The following is a 25,959-nucleotide window of genomic DNA, read 5'->3' as shown; positions in this document are numbered from 1 at the left end:
CACACACTGAGATATGTGGCAAGGGGACAAACGATGACATGGTTTCACCTGCTAACACACAGGCACGCCAGGGTTTCCATCAGCTGGCTTTTGGCACCCCCCCCCCCCCCCCCCAATGACCGGGAGAAAAAAAAATCCCATTGCAAAATAATGCTTTGTATTTATTGATGGAAATACCAGTCGATGGAAATACATTTGACCGTCATGCTTATCGGTCTATAGGTTCATTAGCATCATTTAGTGGAATTAAAATAGGCCTGTGTGTATTTTAGGTAGTCATCATATATCTTATTTATCCAACACAACTATCACACTCGCACAAGCACAAAGAGCCTATATTGAGCAGGATGTCTACTAGTAGTTCCTCAGCTGGTTGCTGCGAAAGTAAAACGTGCTTTTATAAGCCCATTTATTGGGCAACAACAATTCTAAACGCAATGACATGCTAAAAACATCTTTGGTTAACGATTAAAAGATAATATTTTGATTTCTCAACTTGTAATTGAAGTAATTGCCTCCCGCTCACCATTCAACATGCTGTCAACGCGTCACCCACCACTTTACAATGTGAGCTGGAAGCAGTATGCATTTTGAAAACGCTCTTGTTTGAAACCTGAATGTTTCATTTCATATTACGAGGCATATGTCTTCCCTTGCGTCAAAGTAGCCTACACGCAAAATCCGACCACGGAAACTCGGAGGCAATTATTTTATAAACACTTCACAGGCGGCGCATGAGTTTCAAGTTCGGGGAAGCATAGAATTAATCCTACCATTCTGCGTGCCAGTTATGATTTTCATACGGGCATTTTTGTGGAATAGTTTCATATCAATAATGTTTTTGTTTCTCAATCTAGAAGTTAAAATTCAACTAAATGTGAGATATGTGGACCATTCTTGATACACATGGGAAACTGTTGAGCGTGAAAAACTCCGTTATTGATTATTGACACAAACCAGTGCACCTGGCACCTACTACCATAGCCCTTTTCCAATGCACTTAAATCTTGTCTTGCCCATTCACCCTCTGAATGGCACACATACACAATCCATGTCTCAAGGCTTAAACATCCTCCTTTAACCTGTCTCCTCCCCTTCATGATTGAAGTGACATCAGTAAGGGATCACGGCTTTCACCTGGATTCACCTGGTAAGTCTATGTCATGGAAAGAGCAGGTGTCCTTAATGTTTTGTACACTCAGTGTATGTAAATGGTGAATAAAACAAATGAATGTGCAAGAATTGGCGGGAGAGAGCTGAGCCTATATCCTTGCCACACACACCCCTCCCCTTCTTGTCACAACATTCTAAATTATACCCAAGACACATTATCTTCACACATATTTAAGATGCTTTTCACTGACAGCCGCAACTCAATAATCAGCCAGGCCTATGAGCTTGTGATCTGAAACAATACACAACTATTTATTTTTAAAGAAGATAAATGATCCTCGATTCCTCTGTGGCTAAGTCACGCATGCTGGTGAAGTATTTTGAATGACTTTACTCATTTCTGTACAGACGGGAGTAATTATTTAATTATGGCACCCAAAAAATTAAACGTACTTCCCTATTGGACCCGTCGCTTTGCCATTTCTCTCCTGTTCATTTGGCTTTCATATCAACTTTCTTGTCCAGACGCCAAAGGCACAACCCTTGTCATAATAGCAACCCATCCTAGTTGTTTCATCTTTAGATTCCCCCTCTTTCTAGGTTTCTAACAGAGATGTTCATATCTGTCACATATGGAACCGCATGTGCACTGTTTAGAACAGTGTTTTCCCGCTGATTGCATTTTGGCAAATGTTTGAAAATGACGTTTTATTGGCTGCTTCATTAAATAAGTTGCCTGTTCTGTTAAGATGAATTTCCATAATCTAAATGTAATTTCAGTCATTCTGAGCACCGCGGGTGGACGCTGGGGCTGTCCCAGGCGGAAAAAAAATCTTGGTCGACCAAAAGTTGCCAGAGATCTAGATGACTAGAGAGAAAAAAAAACAGAAAAAAAAAACATAACCTGACCCAACTAGTCTCCTCCTGTTGGCTTTCGCAGATTCTGCCGTTACTCTCCTGAAGTTTCCGGTAATAGGCTACACGAGGAATCGGCAACATTTCTCATGTGGAATGCCAATTTATCTGATCATTTCTACCGATCTGCGTGCCAATTTCCATATGCACATTTTTGTTTCATTTAAATGTTTAATAAGGTGTTCATATCTCAAAATAATTTACTAATAGTTGACTAATTGGGGACAGCCCTAGCGAACACCCTAATGGATTATGCACCCAATGCATATGGTTCTGATAAATGGCTGGTAAATTGAAGTCTTACCAGTCACATTGTCTGGCGCCACATTTTCCTAATGGAAACCCTGAGGCACGCACAGGTGCAGGCACACACAAAAGGTCACAAAAGGTCATGAAGAAATTTTGATAACTTTCCCAAAAATCACCAGGTTTTTCCAGAAATCCCGGTTGGAGGAATAAGCATGGAAGGGAATCCTCCAACAGGAATTTTGCAAGCCTACATCCACGTGATATCATAAATCAGAGAACTGTTAAAAGAAGAAGGCTACTTACCGTGGCCTCAATTTTCAATTCAACATTTATTCGCAGACGTTAGAAAGACTGCTCACATTGTGTATCCGTGCACCCCTACAGCCACATCACTACCCATAATAAAAGGGAAACTGAACCATTTGAAGACAGCTGTTCATCTATAAGTAATGTCCTTTAAATATGGATGGAAAGCAGCTGATGTGGGGATGGATGATGATGTAACACAAGGAAGGAAGCTGGTTTTAACACAAAAGGGACTGGAGGGGATAGCTGGGTAAGGGGGCAAAGGGCACAGTGGAATAGAGGGTGATGCTGAACCACAAAACGGTACACTGCAACGACAACTAGGCTGGTATCTAAGCAAATTGACCACAGCAAGGATAGCTTTTTTCACTAAAACTAACTGATTTAGCAACTGGTTGCATGCCCTTGCACACAAACACACAGCTATGCTATATTTTATGCGTCTCTACACTTGTCCACTACACTTGAGCTCGGCAGTGAGCATCAAGCTAACGTTGTCTATTAGGGACTAGTCGCTCTTCCTTGAACCCTACCATTGACTCGCTGTGACGTCGCTGGCGGTCACCGGCTGCGTCCGAAAACGACCGCTAGCCATGCGGCTCCCTTCAGACACCCCCCTTAGCAACCGGAGGGGTCGGCGACGCGCGGTTGACCCCGCCCCTGGCTTGACTGGCGGGTGAAGGGGAGGGGCCACGACATGCAGCGTGTCCATGCTAGAGTCCAAACAGAGAAGAACAAGAAGAAAAAGGAGAAAAAAATAAAGAATAACGGAGAATGAAAGATGAGGGGAAGTAGGAAAGAATGTGAAGAAAAAGACAGCCAGAGTGAACCAAAGAAGTCATAAATCAAACACTTATTTCAGTGTTTCCCCAACTCCGGTCCTCGAGTAACCCCAACAGCAAGCAGCTGTGCTTGTCCAGAGATACAAACAAAATGTGTGTTGTCGGGGGTACTCAAACACTCGTCTCTATGGATCACGCAGAGATTGTGATGCTCTCAGCTACCAGACAGACACCATCTTCGATAACCGTCACAAAGCCTGAATGATAATTGTGTTAATACAAAAGGGCCTAGCGCATGGCTCTCCAACCCAGTTCCTGGAGAACCTACAAGACGGTAGCTCTCCAGGAACAGGGTTGGAGAACCCTGGCCTAGTGAATGAAAAGGCGAGGGGGCGTTTTTAGATGATGAAATGGAATGCAAATTGGATAATGTTCAATAATTCATTATTGCCTTGAACATGCATGAAAGGTCCATTTTATTCCGTATGGGTTTTACTAGTGAGGATGCAGCAGTACCCAATGATTTTTGAAAATTAGGCTAATTCGTGACTAAGCATGCTGCGTATTATCTCAGGAGGGGGAAGTCAATGGCCAATACTACTGAGCCCGTACTCAAAGATATTCTCAAGATTAGTAAGATCAGGTCCTCCCTGTTTATTATAATCTGAAAGGCAAAACTGATTCTGCAACACAAAAACTCTTTGTGAAAATGGGCCCAGATCTTTGAGGTTACTAGATCCTCTTCTTCCGCTGCTTCAGGAAGTCCCAAAGAGGTGACCTGCCTGCTACGTTGCAGATAGTTTAGTCTTGTCAACATATTAGGCCTACAGACATAAATAATGACATACTAGGGATGTGCATCTTTCCATTTCAAGACGATTCAATAGGCATCTAGATACATGAGCTCCGATAAGATAGAGGAACGATACGTTTTAGGTTGAAAAGATTCGGTGATAACATGTTGCATAAACACATTCATTTTACATTCTAAATTAAAATCTGCTGGGCCTCTAAGCTTTTACAAAGAGTTTCAGTCTGAGCTGTGTGTGTGTGTGTGTATAAACGTGTAAACGATGTATGTACTATGCAGGCACCTGAGCTGAGTCATTTAAGGGAGACTAGGCATCTACCATCCCACTAACCACTAGATTATAGGGTAAAATGTAGCCTGTTTTTTTATCCCCCCCCACTTTGGTTCTGAAATCGCCATCACCCACTAATCATGTTTAAGCTAGTAATGTACCAATATGTATTATTAACAAATTAGCTATGACAATTAATATTTATAGCACAATTTTGGATTTCACCCCACCCACACATCTCAAAATGTAATGGTTTTGACCCTTTGGAAGTTTAGTGAGTTTCTTTTCTCCTCCCGCTTTGGCCATGCAAAATATTTGCGGTCCTTGTTATGAAATTATCAACTTTACCCTGTATATCTAAAAATGGCCATATATACACTTTTTGTTTAAAGCAAAACTACAAAAACGATTGCTGGTGAACCTGAAAAATCTAATCTATTGTAAGTCCCATTCAGCAAGTAGCCAGATGTATAGCCAGATGTATAGCCAGATGTATAGCCAGATGTATAGCCAGATGTATAGCCAGATGTATAGCCAGATGTATAGCCAGATGAGAGTTGCGTCTCCAGTAGCTTATTTTAGGTCCAGTAAAAAACAATTTTCAACAGAGCATCAGTGAATCATTACATCCCTATAAACTACTATTAAAAAATAATACTTAACTGGAGGTAGGGCTGGGCGATATGGCCAAAATATCATATCAATATATTTCAAATTTGAGATGGTATTTTATGTTTTGAATAATACAAGTTCTAAATATGCTTCATGAGTAGTGCGTGACCCTAGGGTGGCAACTAATATATTGTAAGTGGTTTTTAAAAAATGGGGCTCCCTCTCTTCTGATTGAACAGTATAAAACAATCAAAACTTGAACCAAATATTATTCAGCATTCCATTTCTGTATTTCCTTCACTAATTAGTTATTTCCAGTGTATCACATTTGTTTTGTCTTTGTAAGCCTCTATTTTGTGGAAAAAGTCACTTTTCCTTTAGCCGAATAATTATTCTCTATGACCAATTATTTTCAATGGATTCATTGGCAGTTCTTATTTTCGCCACAAGGGGCATTGTGCCAATTTCTAGGGTGCTTTTGGCAACAGTGCAGCCTAACATGCAATATTAATGGCAAAAAAGTATGTGCGCGCCTGAAGCTCTTGCTAGAAAATTAGCAGTTCACAACTGTTAGCAGTCTTTTACTGGCGGTAAGAATGGATGATTATCATTTTGAATGTCATCATATAGTTCGGCCTATTATTACATTTATATTATATTTAACAAACCAAACATTGAAATAGCGTTATGTAAGGTAAAGTAAAAATCCAAACCTGTCCATGCATCAATACTGGTATATAGTAAAATACGGTTTACCGCCAAGCCTGGAGGCCAGTGTCTTTGGTTAATCTGGAATTGAATCACTTCCAACACCACAATTACTGGTGTTTACTACAAGCACTGCATGGGTTTACACAGCACAAAACAACACTTGGCCGAGGAAGAGGTTTGACCACCCACCCACTAGGCTATACCAGACCCCCAAAAATATTGGTAGACCGAGTCATCTGCTCTTTCGACCAATCGATTGGTAAAAATGTTTAAACATGTATTTTTCCATATATAGACACAACCTGTTTGAATAAAGTCAACTATATGTAGGCTACTGAGCTTGCCTGAGGCTATAAGCACTGCAAATAAAAATGAAGACACAGAAATGACTAAAGAGGGAGCCAGAGATCAATATAGCCTAACCAGTAGAAGAAAAAAACCTGTTCCCGATCTCCACCTCCCGCAAACATTGCAGCCCGCAATGGGGAATATGCTGATAAAAATAAATATCCTATAAATCACTGCAAAGAAATTGAAACATTGTTTCAACTATTAACTTTGTTCAGACTTGTGCTAGCAGACTTGCAACATTGCATAAACAAATTCTGGGCCCTCAGAGTTCCACACCGCAGTGAGCTCCTGACAGACAGACACAGCTGTAGGCTATTTGCGCAAGGGATAAGAAGTAAATCAGGTATTTTTTGACGTCAGAGCATGATTTTTTTCCCCCTTTCATTCTGAGCGGTTATCTAAAGGGAGAGAGATGTAAATATTTTTCACATAGGCTACATTGAAGAACTATTGACATTCTCAATAGAAGTAAAAACAGACTTGGTTTCTTGATATTTGAGGCAAAGGAAAAAGCTCCACAGTGTTGGTGAGTTAAGACAATCAGAAATAGTATCAGATCCCCAAACGGGCACATTTATAGGTCTACATTTGCACGCAGGCCAGGTAGCCTAGGCCTGCTTCCATGTGTAATCAGGTGCGTGTCCTTACTCATGATTGACAGGAGTGCGCCAAACAAAAGACAATTCATAAATTGACAACTGGTAAATGGAATGAAATCAACCAAAACTTTCTCACAACTGTATCCTAGGTGGTGCGCTCTGAAAACATGTCCACTCCTACAATGACAACGATAAGACTGTAATATTAATATATTGAAGGCATTAACAGGAATGACCATAACCAAACAAGCATTAATGGTTATAAATGATGGGAATTAAGGGTAGGCTAAATGTACTACTGGTGATACTAGTGTACCATCCCCGCTTCCGCAATGGATTAGTCCTCCCAGACAGGCGTGAATCAGACAGGTGTCTCATATGCCATACATATCTGTATATATTGCCAGCGCTCAACTAAAAAAAATATATCTTGGTCCACCAACAGCCTACCGACCAAACAATCGACCAGTCGACTAAACGGGGTCAGCCCTACCACCCGCACACAAAAATAAAGCATGACTGTCTTTCACCTTCTATTCCAGAACAGATAAGATAACTAAATGGCTTCCTTTAAACCATTCCACATTTAGACAACCACAGTCAGAGGGTTCAGTGAATGTTTGCAAACCAGTCCGACCCTAACATCTGAGCATACCTGAGCACAACAACATACCTGCCTTACTTAACACCCGCTCCAGCACCTGCAAACAAAAACAACAATGTTACGGTGTCGCACTGGAATATGTTCCGGAATTCTTCCGATGGCATTCAGGAGTACACCACATCAGTCACCGGCTTTATCAATAAATGCATTGAGGACGTCGTCCCACGGTGACTGTACGTACATACCCCAACCAGGAGCCATGGATTACAGGCAACATTAGCACTGAGCTAAAGGGTAGAGCTGCTGCTTTCAAGAAGTGGGACTCTAACCCAGAAGCTTATAAGAAATCCCGCTATGCCCTCAGACGAAACATCAAACAGGCAAAGCATCAATACAGGACTAAGATCGAATAATACTACACCGGCTCCGATGCTCGTCGGATGTGGCAGGGAATGCAAACTATTACAGACTACAAAGGGATGCACAGCCAAGAGCTTCCCAGTGATACGAGCCTACCAGATGAGCTAAATATGCTCGCTTCGTGGCAAGTAACACTGAAAAATGCATGAGAGCATCAGCTGTTCCGGACAACTATGTGATCACGCTCTCCGCAGCTGATGTAAGACCTTTAAACAGATCAACATTCACAAGGCCAGACGGATTACCAGGATGTGTACTCTGAGCATGCGCTGACGAACTGGCAAGTGTCTTCACTGATATTTTCAACCTCTCCCTGTCTGAGTCTGTAATACCAACATGTTTCAAGCAGAACACCTTAGTGTTCTTGGGCACAGGGACCAAGGTAACCTGCCTAAATGACTACCGACCCGTAGCACTCACGTCTGAAGCCACGAAATGCTTTGAAAGGCGGGTCATGGCTCACATCAACACCATTATCCCAGAAACCCTTGACCCACTTCAATTTGCATACCACACCAACAGATCCACAGATGATGCAATCTCTATTGCACTCCACACTGCCCTTTCACACCTGGACAAAAGGAACACCTATGTGAGAATGCTATTCATTGACTACAGCTCAGCATTCAACACCATAGTGCCCTCAAAGCTCATCACTAAGCTACAGGATCATTGACTTCCTGACAGGCCACCCCCAGGTGGTAAGGGTAGGTAACAACACATCCACCACACTGCTCCTCAACACAGGGGGCCCCCTCAGGGGTGCATGCTCAGTCCCCTCCTGTACTCCCTGTTCACTCATGACTGCACGGCCAGGCACAACTCCAACACTATCATCAAGTTTGCCGATGACACAACAGTGGTAGGCCTGATCACCGACAACGATGAGATAGCCTATAGGGAGGAGGTCAGAGACCTGACCGTGTGGGGCAAGGACAACAACCTCTCCCTCAACGTGATCAAGACAAAAGAAGATGATCGTAGACTACAGGAAAAGGAGGACCGAGCACACCCCCATTCTCGTCCACGGGGCTGTAGTGGAGCAGGTTGAGAGCTTCAAGTTCCACATCATCAACAAACTAACATGGTCCAAGCACACCAAGACAGTCGTGAAGATGGCACGACAATACCTATTCCCCCTCAGGAGACTGAAAAGATTTGGCATGGGTCCTCAGATCCTCAAAAGGTTTTACAGCTGCACCATCGAGAGCATCCTGATGGGTTGCATCACTGCCTGGTATGGCAACTGCTCAGCCTCCGACCGCAAGGCACTACAGAGGGTAGCGCTTCTGAAGCTAAGCAGGGTTAGTCCTGGTCGGTCCCTAGATGGGAGACCAGATGCTGCTGGAAGTGGTGTTGGAGGGCCAGTAGGAGGCACTCTTTACTCAGGTCTAAAAAAATATCCCAATGCCCCAGGGCAGTGATTGCCCTGTGTAGGGTGCCGTCTTTCGGATGGGACATTAAAACGGGTGTCCTGACTCTCTGTGGTCACTAAAGATCCCATGAAACTTATCGTAAGAGTAGGGGTGTTAACCCCAGTGTCCTGGCTAAATTCCCAAGCTGTCCCTCATACTATCACGGTCACCTAATAATCCCCATCTTACATTTGGATCATTCATCCCCCTCCTCTCCCATGTAACTATTCCCCAGGTCGTTGCTGTAAATGAGAATGTGTTCTCAGTCAACTTACATGGTAAAATAAAATAAAGTGCGTACGGTCCAGTACATCACTGGGGCCAAGCTTCCTGCCATCCAGGACCTCTATACCAGGCGGCGTCAGAGGAAGACCCTAAAAATTGTCAAAGACTCCAGCCACCCTAGTCATAGACTTATTTGCTACCACACAGCAAGCAGTACCGGAGCGCCAAGTCTAGGTCCAAGAGGCTTCTAAACAGCTTCTACCCCCCAAGCCATAAGACTCCTGAACAGCTAATCAAATGGCAACCCAGACTATTTGCATTGCACCCCCTGTTCTACGCTGCTGCTACTCTCTGTTATTATCTTAGCATAGTCAGTCACTTTAACTCTACCTACATGTACATATTACCTCGACACCGGTGCCCCCGCACATTGACTCTGTACCGTTTCCCCCTGTATAAAGCCCCTCTATTGTTATTTTACCGCTGCTCTTTAATTATTTGTTATTCTTAGCTCTTACTTTTTTGGGGGGGGGGGTTTTCTTAAAACTGCATTGTTGGTTAAGGGCTTGTAAGTAAGCATTTCACTGTTGTATTTGACGCATGTGACAAATAAAATTTGATTTGATTCAACAGCATGGGCCACAAAGAGACTAGGAGATTAGGTCAGAATGTGCGATAAGACTTTTAAGCGACACGCAAGCGCGACAACACCCTCAAGCTGAATATTATCTCCACATAACTACACTTTGACTGCATGTGAAGAAACATGTAAAATGCCACAGGTCTTCCGGGAGGGTATTGCAACATAATACAATGAGTGCATGCCTTTCCTAATCAACATGTAGTAAGGAGACAATAAGATCTGACGAGCAGTCAGTCAGACTTATCTAGTTCAATAAGGAGGGGGCTGGAAGCTTTGGCACAAACTACGGTGCATGTTCTAACTCATTCAAATTCAACCCTGTACTCTCACTCATTCTCTCCTCTTTTCACTCTGTCCATCTCCCCCTCCTCTGCTACACTCATCCCCTCAAGCTGCTTGTCAGGAGCCAACAGGCTTATGCGCACTAGGCAGAATATTTGGGATGATTACAGGGAAAAGATCCCAAATGGAGGAAAGGACATGTTTTGCTTCATCCATGTGCAGACATCGAGGACATTGTTGGCAGCGAATGAGTTTTGCTCCCAAATCTCCACTCCCTATGCAGCATTTCCATGTTCCATGTTTATTCTCGAAAAGGCCAAAACACTCCCATTCCGACGAATAGCTGTAAATTGAACCATAACAAGAAGCTAAGATGTCATAACACGCAGCAAAACATGTCTCAGCAAAAGCATTTGGCATATGTGCCATTTCCCAACTGACTGAATTTGTCCATCTCTGGACATTCCAGAATGGTTCCCTCCAAAAAAGGAGTGATATGATAGCAGCATGACTAACCTATCCTGATCTCTAATAAGGAGGGGTGTATGGTGATGAACCACTGACAATGGCAGCTTTCCCCTTTAGGCCCCTATAGCAACGTCCAACCCTCTGGCAGAACAACTGTCAATTGAAACCAGGCGGGTGGAGGCTGCAAAAGAGCTAGGCGTGGACAAGGGGAGTTGACTGGACTCACCTGTGATTAGAGTTAAGCCTCTTGGTGGCGGCAGGCTTTGAGGGGGCAGGTGTATCCAGTTGGGCCTCCTCATCCCCCCCGGTGTCCTGGGAGGACTCGCTGCCAACAGACTCCTCGCGGTCTTCCATCCTACTCCTGGAGGCCCGGCTAGGTAACGTCTGCTCGGACTTGGAGCTTTTGTCCTCCGGCGTCTCTTTCTCAGAAGTCTCACCAGCTTTCCTGTCCCTCCGGGTGTATTTAGAGCCGGCTTCCTCGGTGTTTCCGTAGCGCTCCGCCAGCTCTCTCCTCCTCTCGGCTTTGTAGCGGGCGATGCGCTCAGCCTTGGTCTCCAAGGCAGAGTTCTGGATGGTGTCTACGGCATCCATTTTGTTGTGCCTCCTTTTAAGTCCTCTCGCTTCACTCAATATCCGGGGGTTTGAGGAGCCTCCTCTCCACTGGACACCACCAGATCAAAAGGAGTCACGATAGTTGTTCAGACGTTGATGGTTTTGCAGTTGGTCTCCCCTCGAAGGATGATGGACCACTTCATTAAAATCATCTCACTGTTGAAACAAATCAAGAGACAACATTTGTATTGCAACAAGCGAAAAGGCTATGTGAGACTTCCAAACACTTAACAAAATCACCAGGACTGGGCCATTAGGATATATGCAGTCTCTGCTGGGTGCAATGGGAACTGGATGGAACTGCCTGGATAAACAAGAGCCCAACCCTGCCTAGCCCAACCCCAGCTAATGAACCCCCGGTGAGAGTGAAGTCAGCCAACTCAGCTCAAAGACAATACAGGCCCCACAGCAGACTGCCGCACCGAGACTCTCACATAACCTCTCAAGGATATTTAATCCCCTCACATGGAGGAAAAGGGAGAGAGAGAGAGAATCAGAAAAAGAGTGGGAAAACAGCCGTCCAACAGAAATTCTCAATCTACAGTTTCTCAACATTCAGTTAACTGGAGGCAAATATCCTCGCTTAATCTGGACTTGAAAGGCATCCAACGCTACAAATCATTCCATGTTTACTACGGCAAGCACTGCACAGGCTTACCAAAACAGCAAAAGCCACTTGGCTTAAGAGACGTTCCACAATTACGGATGCAAATAAACTCACACCAGTAAAAAATCCACACAACCAAGTGAACCATCGGCATGCCCAGAACACTATACACAAAGCACAAAAACACCCCAGGAGCTGGAGAGAAAGTAACGGGTATGTGGAGGTATGTTTATAGAAGTGGGGGCAGGGACTGGGGGTTAACGTGACGCTCTGGGATCCCTACAGTAAAGGGGCAAGGGGTAATTTAGCACATCTGGGATTGCACATTCAATGGTGCTTAGTCAGGGGGGGGGGGTTAATAGAGAGAGGGGGAGAGTAGAGAGGCAAGGACTCTACAGGAGAGAAGAAAGAGGGGGGAAGAAAGTGTGGGGGTAGGGTTGTGCAAAGAGGGGAAGGGGGAGTCAGAAGAAAGTAGGTGGGATGACAGAGGAGAAGAGAAAGGGAGAGGGGTTGCAGAAGGGAGAAGGTAGTGGATGGAAGGGGAAGAACAGAAGAGGTGGGTGTCAGACTATAGAATATTGGAAAATCTATAGTTACATATTGGGATATTATTTTTGACAATATACCGCATTGACAATATCACAATATAAATTGTTGCACTAGTTTGCTGTACCCGCACCAAAACTCCAGTATTTTTCCTTCATAGCTAATTCTCCATCTTTTTAAATAGGGAGCCTATTTGTTCTCAGACCTTTTATTTCCAAGACTGATCAAAACTTGTTTTTTTTCATGGCCCTCTTGTCCCTCTGCAGCAGAGATACTGTAATGTTGAGCAACATATTTGGAACATCGAATCGCAATACATATATAGAATAATGAGTATCATGAGAATCGCAATACATATCGTATCGTCACCTAGGTATCGTGATATCATCATACCGCGAGGTCCCTGGCCATTCCCTGCACTACTAGAGTAAATTAGCTCAGTCTTGGGGGGGGGCCATTTCTGTAATGGTGACAGGGGTTCATAAATCTCCCGATATACACCAACCATCTGCAGAGCCAAATAGTGGACGAAGAAATTAGACCCCCCCCCCCCCATTCAAAAATAAGGCTGGGAAATATTACACAACAAATCTGTGTGTGTGTGTGTGTGAGCAAGCATGTGTGTGTCTAACTTGACCTCACCCACCTCCACCTATCAAACTGTTGTTGGAACAATGAGGACCACAATAGCTCCACTGGAACAGCTTGAAGACATCAGCCGAACAAACCCATACTGTGTAAATCTGCTGGATGAAAACTATTAGCTGACCTTGTGTAGGATTTGCTGCCAGGCTCTAGCTACGGAGAGACATTCACTACAACCAGCCATTCAGTGACCTACAGTGCCTTCAGAAAAGTATTCATAACCCTTGACTTATTCCACATATTGTTGTGTTACAGCCTGGATTCAAAATGGATGATATAGATTTTCTTTCTCACCCATCTACACACAATACCCCATAATGAAAAAGTGAAAACATGTTCTTTTCACATGACAGCAGGCCTGGAGTTTGGAAAAAGGCACGTGAAAGACTCCGAGCATAAGGCAAAAATATTATGTGGTCTGATGAGATAAAAATGTTACTCTTTGGTCTAAATGCAAAGCGCTGTCTGGAGAAAACCAGGCACAGCTCATCACCCATCTAAACACCATCCCTACTGTGAAGCATGGTGGGGCAGCATCATGCTATGATGATGCTTTTCAGCAGCAGGGACAAGGAGACTGGTATTGATAGAGGGAACAATGAATGGAGCCAAATCCTTGACGAGAACCTGCTTCAGAGTGCAAACGACCTTAGACTGGGGTGAAGATTTAGGTTCCAACAGGACAAGGACCCCAAGTATACTGCCAAAGCAACGCTGGAATAGTTTCAGAACAAGAATACGAAAGTCCTTGAGTGGCCCAGCCAAATCTAAGACTTGAATCCCATTGAAAATCTGTGGAAAGACTTGCTGTTCACTGCCGCTCCCCATGTAACTTAACAGAGCTTGAGAAAATCTGTAGGGAAGAATGGGAGAAAATTCCTAAATCCAGATGTGCAAAGCTGATCCACACATACCCAAGACGACTCAAAGCTGTAATCGCCGCCAAAGATGCTTCAACAAAGTATTGACTCTGGTGTGAATACTCATTTAATTTACATATTTCTATATTTTAAAAATGTTTAACAAATTTGCTAAAAATTCTAAAAACATGTGCTCCCTGTCATTATGAGGTATTGTGTGTAGACGGGTGGGGAAAAAAATGCATACATTTTGATTTCATGCTGTAACAAAATGTGAAATTAGTCAAGGGGTATGAATACTTTATGAAGGCGCTGTAGCATAATAAATGCGAAATCAATTTGAAGCAGTGCACCTTCCCCTCCTTGCTTAATGTTTCATTCTAGCCTGTGATGATGTAAGACAAGCGGAATCCCTGGGGTTATTTGGCTTTATGAGTTTACAAACTTGCTCCAACTTTTGATGGAATATTCGGGAAACAAAACTGGATTTTCTTGATCATAAAGAAAGCTCTACTTCAACGGTCACCAACCGGTCGATTGAGAAACAAAAATACAAACTCTGCCTACCTGGCGGACCGGGAGATTTGCGGCTAAATCGAGTGCGCTTACTGTGCATAGCTCCAATCACCGTGCCATTAGCTTCCACGACCCCGGCCACAGCAAAGTTTGGTACTAGCCTACGTGAGATTGTATAACCATGACCAGAGAGAGACTGTCAAAGAATACAGCAAATATCTGAGGTGTTGATGAGTGAGTTTTTAGTCAGGACTGTCAACGGTTTTTATTCAACACTATTGCAAAACATAAAAACCCGCTTCTCCCTACTTCCACTGGCGCTGCAGCTGCAATTAATGAGTAGCCAAGTGTATTGATAGTAATAAAAACACAGGGCTATCATTAGCAGCTTGTCGTGTCTGTTTTAATATCAAGGAATATTTCACTTTATCTGGTCAAAGGAACAAATGTGAATTTGTGCATGAGGCAGATGTGGATGAGGTACAACTCAAATTCAAAGTTTACAGTTGTCTTGAAAGCACCATGAATATCAGAAGTCCCATCAGTCTAGTAAAATAAAATATTATTTCAATTTATGCACAGCTGTGCCTCGCGAGCACTACACCAACTTATCTATTTTGTTATCAAAGCTCAAGTTTTGAAATATACTATTGCCTGAGAATAATAATATTGGCAGCCCAGGCCAGGCATATAGCCAATATGCTGTGATAAATGTATTAGTCCTACTGCACAAACCTCATTCCTAGAGAACTGTTTTTATTAGGTTAATGTTACATTTTTTAAGTCATGATTTATTGTTTATTAAATCGGAGCGGTAGATCTCCGCTTGCTTTTTGACTGCGAAAGGGATCTTGACTCAGAAAAGGTAGGTGACCACTGCTCTTCTCGGTGCTGGGCCAGTTAGAGGACTGTATTATGGTGTTTCCTTTAAGCTCAGCTTTGTTTGAGCACCAGATAAAAATCAGGAGTTGCTTCGACCCAAGTTAGCCTGCTAATTCATCTCGCTTCATACCTCACTACCCTGGGATTCTCCCTGACCTGAGTTGAGTAGATAGTCTCCGGGGCATCGAAAACTCATGCGGCCATTGGTTTCTAACTCACCCAATATCAATCCCAAACATTGGCTTATAAATCTCCTAATGAAGGCAACATTTCCCTTGAGGTTTCCATGTTGATTTCGGGCCTCTGAATACACTGACGTAATTCACAAAGTCATCCCAGAGTCCACTCTGTATTACTCTCTCACTACCTATAAAAGGAGTTTTGAATAACACACTAAAGCTTGATCATGCAGATCGAAAACAAAGAGCCTGCTTTGTTTGGAAGCCGACTTTGTTATTTCAACCGAACAAGGAGAAGAAAATCAAAGTCGTGAGTCATACTGAAGATATTATCACCACTATTAGGGAACAGTGAACTCACCCAAAGACATGTAAAACATTTTTTGTATTTTTTTATTACCCTTTACCTTATGGTATTTCAAAAAATAAGTTGCACCATGGCTGGAGAGCATGTGGGAACATGCAAAGCTAAAAAGGCACAGAGAAGCTCTCTCAATAAGCCAGTGTCTGAGAGACACTAGTAATGTCCCTGTAAAATAACAGATGTTAGGCTGATTAAAGAAGAAAAACTCACAATAGAACAGACCTCATCTATTTCAATGAAGTAGAAGTAATGGCTGTTCAAACCACATATCTTTGTTTTGTGGTTGTTGAGTGACAACAGTCAATGTGTCCGAAAGAGATAAAACCCCAAAACATGGCATTTCTATGTATTGCAAAAGAAGATAGTATTACAATTTATTTTTATTCTAAACAATACCAGTCAATCACTCTATCATTTAGGCTTGTCCAGATTGGATGTGTAAATATGGCTCTACCATGCCATGTAAACAAAGTCCACATCCAGTGTTTGACAGCACGAGTGAGCTCTGACGTGTCCTTGCCGCAGGGGAGAGGTTGTGGGCCTTGAGAGGAACCTCTGTCTCAACAATGTCCAAGTATGTCACTTCCTGACTGTGAATCATATCCTCTTTCATAAAAGCACAATTAAAATGGCAGCATTGTATTCATCATAAGCTAGGCAACTCTCCAAAACCCTCGGTCTTGGGGGTGTCGGGTGAAGAGGGGGCACTGGTTTTTAGTGGGTTCAAAGGGCAGATTTCCCCTCGCATAGAAACTTCAATCCATGATCATGATGTTTTCTTTTGTTTCTTTCCCCGAGTTACAGACCACTAGCATGCAGCCTTGCCCATCACATGCAAATCTCAGCAGTTCTAAGAGTCCACCTTTTTGACCTTGTGGGAGATCTGTCAACATGCCCTTGAGCAGGGCGTTGATCCTGGTTGCTTCTGTGCGTCGCTCTGGATGGGAGTCTGTTAGATGACTAATGTGATGTAGCTGTTGAGTTGCTTCACTGCAAGTATATTGTACGTTTTAAACATTCAATAAAAAAATTTTTTGTTAGAGTCCATCCACTTATGGAGCCCGTATGCCACATGAGGGTAGAGACTACTCCAGCCCAGTGGATTAAAGAACCTTAACTCTGAGGGAAGAGACTTTCCCCATGATCTTTTACGATGACATCCCATCCTAACGTTTATCTACGGTCGCCTTATCTTTTTGACCTGTAACAAATCCAACAGGTCGGATGATTCACATAGGGAAACAACATGGAGTTGAGAACTCAATAGCATGTGCTCTAAATAGGCTTTAAAATCAGAGTCATTGAAAATACAGTTCAAATCAAATGTTATTGGTCACATACACATGGTTAGCAGATGTTAATGCGAGTGTAGCGAAATGCTTGTGCTTCTAGTTCCAACAGTGCAGTAATATCTAACAAGTAATCTAACAATTCCCCAACAACTACCTAATACACACAAATCTAAAAGGGGTGAATGAGAATACATACATATAAGTATATGGATGAGCGATGGCCAAGCGGCATAGGCAAGGTGCAGTAGATGGTATAAAATACAGTATATATACACATGTGATATGAGTAATGTAAGATATGTAAACATTACTAAAGTGGCATTATTTCAAGTGGCATTGTTTAAAGTGACTAGTGATCCATTTATTAAAGTGTCCAGTGATTGGGTCTCAGTGTAGGCAGCAGCCTCACTGAGTTAGTGATGGCTATTTAACAGTCCGATGGTCTTGAGATGGAAGCTGTTTTTCAATCTCTCGGTCCCAGCTTTGATGCATCTGTACTGACCTCGCCTTCTGGATGATAGAGGTGTGAACAGGCAGTGGCTCGGCTAGTTGTTGTCATTGATGATCTTTTTGGCGTTCCTGTGACATCGGGGGCTGTAGGTGTCATGGAGAGTAGGTAGTTTGCCCCCGGTGATGCGTTGTGCAGACCGCACCACCCTCTGGAGAGCCTTGCGGTTGAGGCGGGGCGCAGTCTTTGTTAGCGATCAGCGACGGTGGCACTGTATTATCCTCAAAGTGAGCAAAGAAGGTGTTTAGTTTGTCTGGAAGCGTGACGTCGGTATCCGTGACGTTTTTGTAGGCCGTGATTTCCTGTAGACCCTGCCACATATGTCTCATGTATGAGCCGTTGAATTGCGACTCCACCTTGTCCCTGTACTGGCATTTCGCTTGTTTGATTGCCTTGCGGAGCGAATAACTACACTGTTTATATACAGCCATATCTCCAAACCTCTTTCAAGGGTTAAATGCGGTGGATCGCGCTTTCAGTTTTACGTGAATGCCACCATCCATCCACGGTTTCTGGTTAGGGTAGGTTTTAATGGTCACAGTGGGTACGACGTCTACAATGCACTAATTTATAAAACGCACTCACCGAGTCAGCGTATAGGTCAATATTGTCCTCTGAGGCTGATCTGAACATATTCCAGTCCGCGTGATCAAAACTTGAACGTACATGAGGTTCAAATAAAGTGCTGTCAATCAGTGGTGTAAAGTACTTAAGTAAAAATACTTGAAAGTACTACTTAAGTAGTCTTTTTATATATCTGTACTTTACTATTTATATTTGACAACTTTTACTTTACTACATTCCTTAAAAAATATATATATTTTAAAGTACTTTTTACTCCATACATTTTCCCTGACACCCAAAAGTACTCGATATATTTTGAATGCTTAGCAGGACAGGAAAATGGTCTAATTCACACACTTATCAATAGAACATCCCTGGTCATCCCAACTGCCTCTGATCTGGCAGACTCACCAAACACATGCTTTGTTTGGAAATGATGTCTGAATGTTGGAGCATGCCCCTAGCTATTCGTAAATACATTTTTTTTAAAACAAGAAAATGGTGCCGTTTGCTTGTTATAAGGAATTTGAAATGAATTATACTTTTGATACTTAAGTACATTTTAGCAATAACATTTACTTTTGATACTTAAGTTCATTTAAAACCAAATACTTTTACTCAAGTAGGATTTTACTGGTGACTCACTTTTACTTGAGTCATTTTATATTAAGGTATCTTCACTTTTACTCAAGTATGACAATTGGGTACTTTTTCCACCACTGCTGTCAATGCACCCTTCCCTGGTTTGAAAGTTTACAAAGCAGATACAGAGTTCATAGTTCACCGTGTACATTAATAGGTGCAGGTGACAGTGGGACTGTCGACATGAGTGTGTGTGTGAGGGGGTGGGGGAAAAAGGGACAGGATCAGGCTACTTTAGTGACTGGTCTTCGAGGTTAAGGACCATAGCAGTGTGCAAAGGGGGGGGGGGGGGGGGGGGGGGCAGTGGTGCGGTTTTAGAGGCTCTCCTCTTTGCTGGAGACATTTGGTTGTTTTAAAGCTGGTTTCCTGCAATTCTACACATTTTGCCATGGGGCAGAGAGAATTTCCAGTTTTAAAGCAAATTTCCTGCAATTATACACATTTTGCTATGGCTTATGCCTTATTCTATCTCAGTGACTCAAACATTTTAACAAAATAGGGGCCTCATGCCATGACATTTTTGGAATTTCAGATTCTCTCACTTTTTTGGAGGGGGGCAGCTATGATTTAGCAGCGGCGATGATTTAGCAACTATGCTATTCATGATAATCACAGCTGATTTACGGATTACAACAGCTGAGTGTTGTAAGAAATTTCTCACCAGCTACTCATGCAACAGCACCATTTCATACAACAACAAGAACCGTAGAAGGGAGGGGGGTCACAACACGACAGGATCCCATTTCCTAGTCCACCTTTTGAACCTCATCTTCATTTGTCACAGCTCACTGGTGTCAATATCTAAACGTGTGAAGAACGGGCCATCTTTGGAAAAACATACCACACATGGGACCTTTGAGTTTAGCTGCATTTATGAACAAGTTCATGTGTTCATTCTTTATAGTCTGGGACAAGGCCCAGGCATATAAGCTGCCTCAGGGGCCAAACCACTGACCTGTAGTCCATTAGTCTTCAGATTCTTTAGGACCTCGCATGTCCACACAAGAACATGGGGCAGGAATGCAGCCACCACCCTTGGATCAATTTGGGAGCAAGGGAAAAAACTGCTTTGGCTGTATGCATTTCTGACAGTATGCATGTGACAGTAACACTCTTGGAATTAGTTAAAAGGAATGTCAAAACTGGGGTATCTATTCAAAAAGGCACAATTCTGGTTGTACACAAGCTCTTGTCAGTTCATCTATCAAATGATTATCAGTTAGTTGCACTACCCCTTTAAAATCTACCACAGAAACCACAGCTACTGCAAGACATCAGTCTCCAAATGACAGGAGTCACAGCACCAATGTAATGAACACTGGCCCTAAATGCTGATTCACTGTAAGTGTCTGGTAACACCTTTTTAACAAGACACTCAATTACCATGTTAGGCTAATGACCAAGTGTAGTTCATAACACAAACACTCAATTGACAATTAATTGGTTTAAAGTGAAGCGATGCACTAACATGCACGTAAACACTTTTGTTTGAAACAGATGCAAAGCCCAATGCTTTGGAAAGTCTGGAATATCTGTTGAGTGAAAATGCTTTGCAGTTATAAAATTGAGGAAGAGCTTTGAAGCTTAATAGTTATGGCTTAATAGTGTCCAATCATGTCTTGAGCCATATTCATTCCATGTAATTTCAGCATGCCAAGCCATGACACCCACAATCATTTCAGTGGTTAAAAACAGATAAGATTGGCTTTCCTGAAACATTTTGTTGAAATGTAATTTGATCTAGGTGAGAACAACAGTAACAGCGGCATCTGGTACATTCAGACTAATTTATGGTAAATTATGTATGTGGCTTCAATGACACATTTCTCTAAACAGGGGAACACTGCATAGTATGAAGAAGCAATACTCCAAACTGCATATTCCTACTACTTGTCAGAAAGAGAACTGATACTGTATACTGGTTGTTGAGGTGGGATTGGCATAGGGTGAGGGGAGTATGTGGGATTACCATGTTATTAGATTACAAATGTCTTACTCATTGGTAGGAAGAAGTTTAGTCCAAATCGAATGTTGTATACTATATTTATTTAATATTATCTGAATCCTATAAATTAGAAAGGTCAAATTGGGTGCAATCATATTTGGGGACCTTATTCAATTCAGTCTGGTATGAGAAGGGTAGCCCCTATCTGCAAAAGCAGGGTGTTTGCGGGAAGCTGAGTATCTTGGCTATTGATCTGTGACTTAAAATCTTTGGTGTGACTTACTACCATATTGGCATACAAATGTATAAGGGCAGGCAGAGCCGATGACCTCATTTCAAGATGGCTGCTACCTACATTAAGATTAGCGTTGTGAAGCACTAACAAAATAAAACGGGGAATATGTCGATACACACCAAAAGCCAGGCCTCCACAGATCATGAGGATGTCTTATTTGTCTGCCTGTGACCTACTGTTATTGATCACCAGCCCCGAGAGATAAAATGTGGGGGGGGGGGGGGGGGGGTTTACATTAATCCTTACGTTGGTAGGAACACATCTAGCCTATTGCCATGTTATTTGATGATGTATGACTTAGTGGCAACATCGAATGTCCATTGACTTGGCCAAGGCCTTCGACTCTGTCAATCACCATATTCTTATCGGCAGACTCAACAGCCTTGGTTTCTCAAATGACTGCCTCGCCTAGTTCACCAACTACTTCTCAGATAGAGTTCAGTGTGTCAAATCGGAGGGCCTGTTGTCCGGACCTCTGGCAGTCTCTATGGGGGTACCACAGGGTTCAATTCTCGGGCTGACTCTTTTCTTTGAATATATCAATGATGTCGCTCTTGCTGCAGGTGATTCCCTGATCCACCTCTACGCAGACGTCACCATTCTGTATACATCTGGCCCTTCTTTGGACACTGTGTTAAACCTCCAAATGAGCTTCAATACCATACAACACTCCTACCGTGGCCTCCAACTGCTCTTAAACGCTAGTAAAACTAAATGCATGCTTTTCAACCGTTCGCTGCCCGCACCCGCCCGACTAGCATCACTACTCTGACCTAGAATATGTGGACAACTACAAATACCTAGGTGTCTGGCTAGACTGTAAACTCTCCTTCCAGACTCATATTAAACATCTCCAATACAAAATTAAATCTAGAATCGGCTTCCTATTTCGCAACAAAGCCTCCTTCACTCACGCCGCCAAACATACCCTCCTTAAACTGACTATCCTCGACTTCAGCGATGTCATTTACAAAATAGCCTCCAAAACTCTACTCAGCAAATTGGATGCAGTCTATCACAGTGCCATCCATTTTGTCACCAAAGCCCCATTTTGTCACCATAACACCCACCACTGCGACCTGTATGCTCTCGTCGGCTGGCCCTCGCTACATATTCGTTGCCAGACCCACTGGCTCCAGGTCATCTATAAGTCTTTGCTAGGTAAAGCTCCACCTTATCTCAGCTCACTGGTCACGATAACAACACCCACCCATAGCGCGCGCTCCACCAGGTATATCTCACTGGTCATCCCCAAAGCCAACATCTCCTTTGGCCGCCTTTCCTTCCAGTTTTCTGCTGCCAATGACTGGAACGAAATGCAAAAATCACTGAAGTTAGAGACTTATATTTCCCTCACTAACTTTAAACATCAGCTATCTGAGCAGGTAACTGATCTCTGCAGCTGTACATAGCCCATCTGTAAATAGCCCATTCAATCTACCTACCTCATCCCCATATTGTTTTTATTTACTTTTTTCTGCTCTTTTGCACACCAGTATTTCTACTTGCACATCATCATCTGCACATCTATCACTCCAGTGTTAATTTGCTAAATTGCAATTGCTTCGCTACTATGGCCTGAGTGGGACAAAACAAAGCCTAGAACCTGTAATGCAAACTATTGCTACCTGGATCAGAGACGAGATGCACCGAGCACGCTACATTACATCGTAAACAGATTTCATAGCTTTAATTTCATCGCTTTAGCGTAAAAGATGGGTTCTTATGGGGGAGAAAAAGTTAAACTAAGAATAACGAACAGGAAGCTAAAAAGGCAGCAGCTATGAATAAGTATACCGACATAGAACCATTGAATAAAAATACTGGTCGGACTCGGATGAGGGGAGCGATTTGGACAATGAGCGTTTTGCCTCGGCCGACGAAGATTGCCTTCTAGAAGGATTGGAACCACTTTTAGACCTGTAAGTCAATTATTTTCATGAATTTACTATATGTATTTCGTTTTTTTACAAGTTGTCTGCTTTTTGTGCTTTGGATTTAGTTTACATAGGCCTACGCAACAAGTAATTTCAATGTTATATAATTCCAAAGGAGTTATTGTCTATGTTTCATATTAGTTCACTGTTTTCTGTTCTAAGTTTCATCCTTGTAACTTTGGAGAGGCCACTAAACTCTCACGGACATCGTTTACTACATTGTGTTACTTTTTCAATTAGGAGTGAGTCACTGTACAGACAAAGTTTAGACTTGGTGTTTTTACTTTACAGTAATGTCGTTTTGTAAATTTAGTCAACTGTAATTCCGCGTCTTACAACAATATATCCCTTTAGAGGATGCAGAGGATTTGGATGATGGCGTTTGGGATCCACCCCTCCCCAGCAAGTGCCCCCGCCGGTCAAGGTCTTCACCCCCCCACTGCTATGTCAATCATCCCATCTGATGGTTCTACATGCACTCTTCACAGACCTCTTGAAAAAGAAAAATAGGACAAATGGTGCCACAAGCCCCTAAGAAAATCTGTTTCCTCAAGACCAAGATAAAGGTCATGACAAAGACAGCGGAGAGGGGGACCATACATTGGATCAGGACTAACAAGCTGCTTTTTATGAAATGGGAGGACACTAGGGAAGTAACCATGCAGCATAAGGCATTCAACAACCATGTCTCAAGGAGGGTGAAAAAGGAAGAATGTCCCCATTCCTGTGAAGGACTACAATGCCAGCACGGGGGGTGTCGACCTGGTAGTAGCCTCCACAAGACCAGGAAGTGGTAGAATACTTTTTTTTAACCACTTTGTGGACAATGCTACAGTAAAAGTTTTCATTCTCCACAAGCAGATGGCCAAAGCAAAAAGGTTGGCCTTCCGAGAGCAGCTGGTTTTGGAAATGGTTGAATTGGGGGCTCAAAGCAACCTCACAATTCCCCCCCCCCCCCCCCCCCACACTCAAGGTGAGCGCCACTATCCAACACACATGCCAAAAGTAACAACTGCAAGCATTGCACAAAACACAGGTGGGGGGGGGGGTTAAATGCCAGATCTTCTGTCCGAAATGGCAGTTTGCTTTGTGTTTCCTGGCAGAGAGGGACTGCTTCAAAGACTATCATGACATGCACAAGCTACAGAGAAAGTGAAATCTAATCATCTACACCTGGGACGTAAAACGAACACCATCGGTAAATAGTTCCTGTTTATTTCTATTTTTGCACCTTTTTAGTGAAGGACGTGTGTAAACAAGTTTGTGTATGACAAGAAATGTTTATATATATCTTTATGTATATCTGTGCTTTAATATTGTTTTTGTAAACAGTTCATTTGTATGTGGGACCAATACATTGGATATGCCTTGGCTAAACGTTCAGGCACTTTGAAGAGGTTGAGAAAACACTTGGATATCCCCCTGTATGTCCCCCGACACCACCACAAGAAATGTAGTTTTATAGTTAACAATAACTTTTAGGCACATCCACTGTGCAGAAATTACCACATTCGGAAACTTTGGAGAGGTTGAAAGGACACTTGAATGTACCCTGGATACTCCATAACACCAATGTTTGAGTGAGGCTGATAAAAGTTGTGTCTTTATACTGAACAAATCGCATTTAGGGATTGAAAATATGTAATAGCACTGGAATGATCTAATTTACAGACATATGCCACTTTGGACAGGTTTAGGGACACTTGGAAACGTCCCTTAACCACACCTGACAACTTACTAAAACATCTGCCCATTTCTAGTTGTTAGGTCTATCAATTCCATTTTTCTGATATCGTTCGCATGTTGTGGAAGCCATCTGATGCGTTTCCAGGTCTGGGCATCAATAATTGACTTATAGCTTGTCAAAGAAAGATGACTTTCAAAATAAATAAAACATTGTATTTTGTGTGTGCTTGGTCTTGTGTATTCTGAACTATGTAACTTTTATCTATCTTCTGATTATTATTTCCTCAATCTCCCAGATGTCTTCTTTCCAAATATACCAAGTTTTGGCATGTCAGAGTCATGTAATTACACATGAATAGCAGTTAGTTTTGGGTATGAAAAAAAAACGAAAAAAATAAATAAGAGGTTAACTTAATTTCAGAGTTCAAATATTTCAACAAAATAATGTTTCAGGAATGTTAATTGTTACCAACTACAGAAACGATTTCAGAACAATCGGAGATGGTGGGTGTCGAAAATGTCTTTCTTGTGCCTTTTGAAGTGGAACGACCCCATAGAGACATTCAAGCATCAGCTTCCTTCTCTTTGCTTTGCACCCTGGGAAGAGCCAGTTAAACAAATTGCCAGCTCCTGACATTCACATTCTTCCTGAGGGAGGAGGGTGGAAACTTTTGTCCACAGTGAGAAAACCAGGTGCCAGTGTTCAGCTGCTGAAGACAGCAAGCAAACAGGCAAGGCCAGTAGTCTCCGTTATAAAAGTCTAACCCGTGGCAAGTCAAAGCGATTTGCCATCAAGTGCAAGCACCCACGGAGAGGAGAATAAAATGAGTGTGAGATATAAGGTATGCCACTGAGATATTACAGTATCTTATGAAAAATACAGCCTTACCTTTTCCTGTAGGCTACACTATGCCTCTAGTTGAAAATAATGTTTTTAAGAAAAAGGTGTCAAGCTAAGACCGGCAGACGCACATCTCCGGACAGCAGCAAAAGTGTGTGAGTTTCCTGTCCCATTTCTAGCAGTGTGCGATTCCAGACGGGTCATGTGACCAGGCAGCGAGAGGAGACGAAGCTCAGTATGGGTCATCAGCCCGTAATCCAA

At 42.7% G+C, this 25,959-nt stretch overlaps 1 protein-coding gene across 2 annotated transcripts in view; it reads right to left on the bottom strand.

Annotated features, from left to right (window-relative positions):
- svild (supervillin d) overlaps positions 1 to 25,959 on the bottom strand; it is a 116,362-nt gene that overhangs the window by 68,753 nt on the left and 21,650 nt on the right. The window contains exons 1-2 of one of the 2 annotated variants that reach the window (XM_029712710.1): positions 25,747 to 25,890; positions 11,004 to 11,545 (exon numbers count right to left, since the gene is read on the bottom strand). In XM_029712710.1, the coding sequence (XP_029568570.1) occupies positions 11,004 to 11,368 (365 nt within the window). In that variant the 5' untranslated portion in view covers positions 11,369 to 11,545; positions 25,747 to 25,890. Of the gene's footprint in view, positions 1 to 11,003; positions 11,546 to 25,746; positions 25,891 to 25,959 lie in introns of those variants that run through there. The other variant, XM_029712702.1, reaches the window with a different exon arrangement.

This window comes from Salmo trutta, chromosome 2 (genome assembly GCF_901001165.1).
Source record: "Salmo trutta chromosome 2, fSalTru1.1, whole genome shotgun sequence".
Classification (NCBI taxonomy): Eukaryota; Metazoa; Chordata; class Actinopteri; order Salmoniformes; family Salmonidae; genus Salmo; species Salmo trutta.
This window is presented reverse-complemented; position numbering and strand designations above follow the sequence as displayed.